Source organism: Vigna radiata, chromosome 11 (assembly GCF_000741045.1).
Source record: "Vigna radiata var. radiata cultivar VC1973A chromosome 11, Vradiata_ver6, whole genome shotgun sequence".
Taxonomy (NCBI): Eukaryota; Viridiplantae; Streptophyta; class Magnoliopsida; order Fabales; family Fabaceae; genus Vigna; species Vigna radiata.
In genome coordinates, this window is record NC_028361.1 from 11,389,950 (window position 1) to 11,392,752 (window position 2,803).

A 2,803-nucleotide genomic window follows, 5' to 3' on the forward strand; every position below is an offset into this window, starting at 1 on the left:
TATAATATTAATCAATGATATCAATCATAATAATTGATATTTTAATATCAATTATTATAATATCAATCATAATAAATGATATTTAACACTGACAATTAAATTAAATAAAGGGAAAGTAAATATACAAAAGTTAGCTAATAAAGACTAATTATTACAATTTAAAACTAATTATTATAATTGATATCTTTCGCAAGTTGAACGATTTGGAAGAGAGATGCAACTCGAACAGTAATGAGTCAAACTGAGGATGAAGTAGAGGCTTTGTGAGTATGTCAACAAGTTGATCATCAGTAGACACAAAGGAAACCCGAAACTTGTCTTTTTGGACATTTTCACGAACAAAATGATAGGCTAAGGCTATATGTTTCATCCGAGAGTGAAAAACAGGATTAACACTCAGAGTTGTGGCACCAAGATTGTCACAATAAATAACTGGATTGGTTGTGGGCATGTGACCAAGTTCAGTGAACAAGGATAGGACCCATAAAAGTTCACTGGTTGTGTCAGCCAAAGGCTTTGTATTATGCTTCAGTTGAGGAACGAGCAACAGAGCGTTGTTTTCGGGAGCTCCAAGAGATGAGAGTGCTACCAAGATACAGCAAATAACCAGTGGTAGAGATATGATCATCCTTATCACCCGCCCAATCTGCATCGGAGTAAGCATGAAATGTTAGTCGAGCAGTTGCCGAGATGAAGATACCTTTGTTGCAAGAGCCTGCCAAATAACGGAGCACTCGTTTGAGGGCAGACCAATGCGTCGTTCTGGGGTGTTGCATGAACTGCGCAAGTTTGTTGGTGCTGAAGGCAATGTCCGGGCGAGTAAGACTTAAGTATTGAAGACTTCCCACGAGTGCACGATACTCAGTTGGGCAAGGTAGGAGATCACCTGAATCCTTGAGTAATTGAGTACTGGCGGACAAGGGAGTGGATGCTGGTTTGGTGTTAGCCATGCCTAATTTATGGAGAAGATCAGTGATGTATTTCCTTTGTGAAAGAAATAGTCTTGTAGCGGAAGGGATTACTTCGACGCCCAAGAAATAGTTAAGACAACCAAGGTCTTTCAGTGAAAATTGAGCAGCAAGGGTAAATATAAGGTTGGACAACTCTGTAGAGGAACTCCCAGTAACAATGATGTCATCAACATATACTAGCAAATATAGTGTGGAACCTGATTTTTGGTGGATGAAGAGAGATGCATCTGTAGTTGAATTGACAAAGCCAAGATAGAGTAGAAACACTCGAAGCTCTGTATACCAGGCTCGAGGTGCTTGCTTTAGCCCATAGAGTGCCTTTTTGAGGCGGCAAACATGATCAGGGAAACTTTTGTTGACAAAACCAGGGGGCTGGAGCATGAAAACTTCCTCTTTGAGCGTCCCTTGAAGAAATGCATTGTTGGCATCAAGTTGGCGAATGGACCATCCTTGACGAACTACAAGAGTGAGGACAATGCGAATGGTGACCAGTTTAACTACCGGACTGAATGTCTCTGTATAGTCCCAACCAGGGCGTTGGTGAAAACCTTTGGCGACTAGGCAAGCCTTGTACCGATCAATCGAGCCATCCAGGTGTCTTTTGATTCGAAAAACCCATTTGCAGCCAACCAAATTTTGAGTAGAGGACCGACTGACAAGTTCCCAAGTGTTGTTGTGGTGTAAGGCGTCAAACTCAGCTTGCATGGTTGAGCGCCAATCAGGGTCACGAAGAGCTTGGGTGATGGTGCTGGGCTCAAGTGGAGAAGAGGGTTAGACATGGAGGTTGAGCTTCTTGATGGGTTTGACAATGTTGTTTTTGGACCGGGTGATGATGCCTCCTCCATCGGTTTGAGGTATCCTGTTAGGGTTAACACTGGGTTGGGATGATGGCATGGAACATTGTGAGGATGGAGGTGATGAGGGGGATTCAGAGTGTTTAGTGGAGGGTTGGGTCGAAGTAGGGGAGTTAGGGAAAGATGAAGATGAAGGGGCAGCCGAGATTTCCTCTAGTGGGTTGAGAGTGGTACTGACCATTGGTTGGTTTATTGGATGGAGTATGGAAAGCTGAAGTGTGCCTTGTTGTTGCTCTACACTCGGACTGGCTTGAAGTGCTAGAGAGCTATACGGGAATTCAGATTCAACGAACTTGACATGACGAGAGGCGTAGATCCTTCCTGTGGTTGGATCGAGACATAAGTATGCATGTTGATCCGCCGAGTAACCTACAAAAACACACATAATAGACTTTGGTGCAAGTTTATGGTTAGCATATGGTTTAATCCAGGGAAAACACAAACAACCAAAACACTTTAACTTATGATAATCCGGGTTAATTTTGAGTAATTTGGAATAAGGTGACTGGTACCCAAGAATTGGTGTTGGGAGACGATTTATGAGATAGGCGGCTGTTGTCATGGCGTAAGGCCAATATGTGAGGGGCAAACCTGAGTGGTGGAGAAGAGAGAGACCAGTTTTGGCAATGTGCCGAATCCGGCGTTCGAAAATTCCATTGTGTTTAGGTGTATGAGGTGGGATGATGTGATGACTTATTCCATGAGTGCTTAAAAACGGACGAAGACCAATATATTCACCACCATTATTCGTGTAAAGAATTTTGATGTTGCAATGAAAGAAATTTTCAACAAGCGATTTAAATTTGGGAGACAGAGTTTGCACATCAGATTTACGTTTTATCGGATATAGTCAAATATAACGAGTAAAATGATCAACAGACATGCAATAGTAGCGAAGACCATCAATGGATAAAACATGAGAAGTCCATACATCAGAGAAAATTATTTCCAAAGGATAAGATGATTTAAGAGTGGATT

General features: G+C 42.0%; 1 protein-coding gene across 1 annotated transcript; it reads right to left on the reverse strand.

Annotated features, from left to right (window-relative positions):
- Positions 1–521: 521 nt before the first annotated feature.
- Positions 522–1,676, reverse strand: LOC111240603 (uncharacterized mitochondrial protein AtMg00810-like). Its single transcript, XM_022775997.1, has one exon. It carries the CDS (start codon positions 1,674–1,676, stop codon positions 522–524), a length of 1,155 nt encoding a protein of 384 aa, XP_022631718.1.
- Between the last annotated feature and the right edge of the window lie 1,127 nt (positions 1,677–2,803).

Bases quoted from the DNA above. Each gene is read 5' to 3' on its own strand.
- LOC111240603 (XM_022775997.1), bottom strand. From the start codon at position 1,676: ATGCAAGCTGAGTTTGACGCCTTACACCACAACAACACTTGGGAACTT.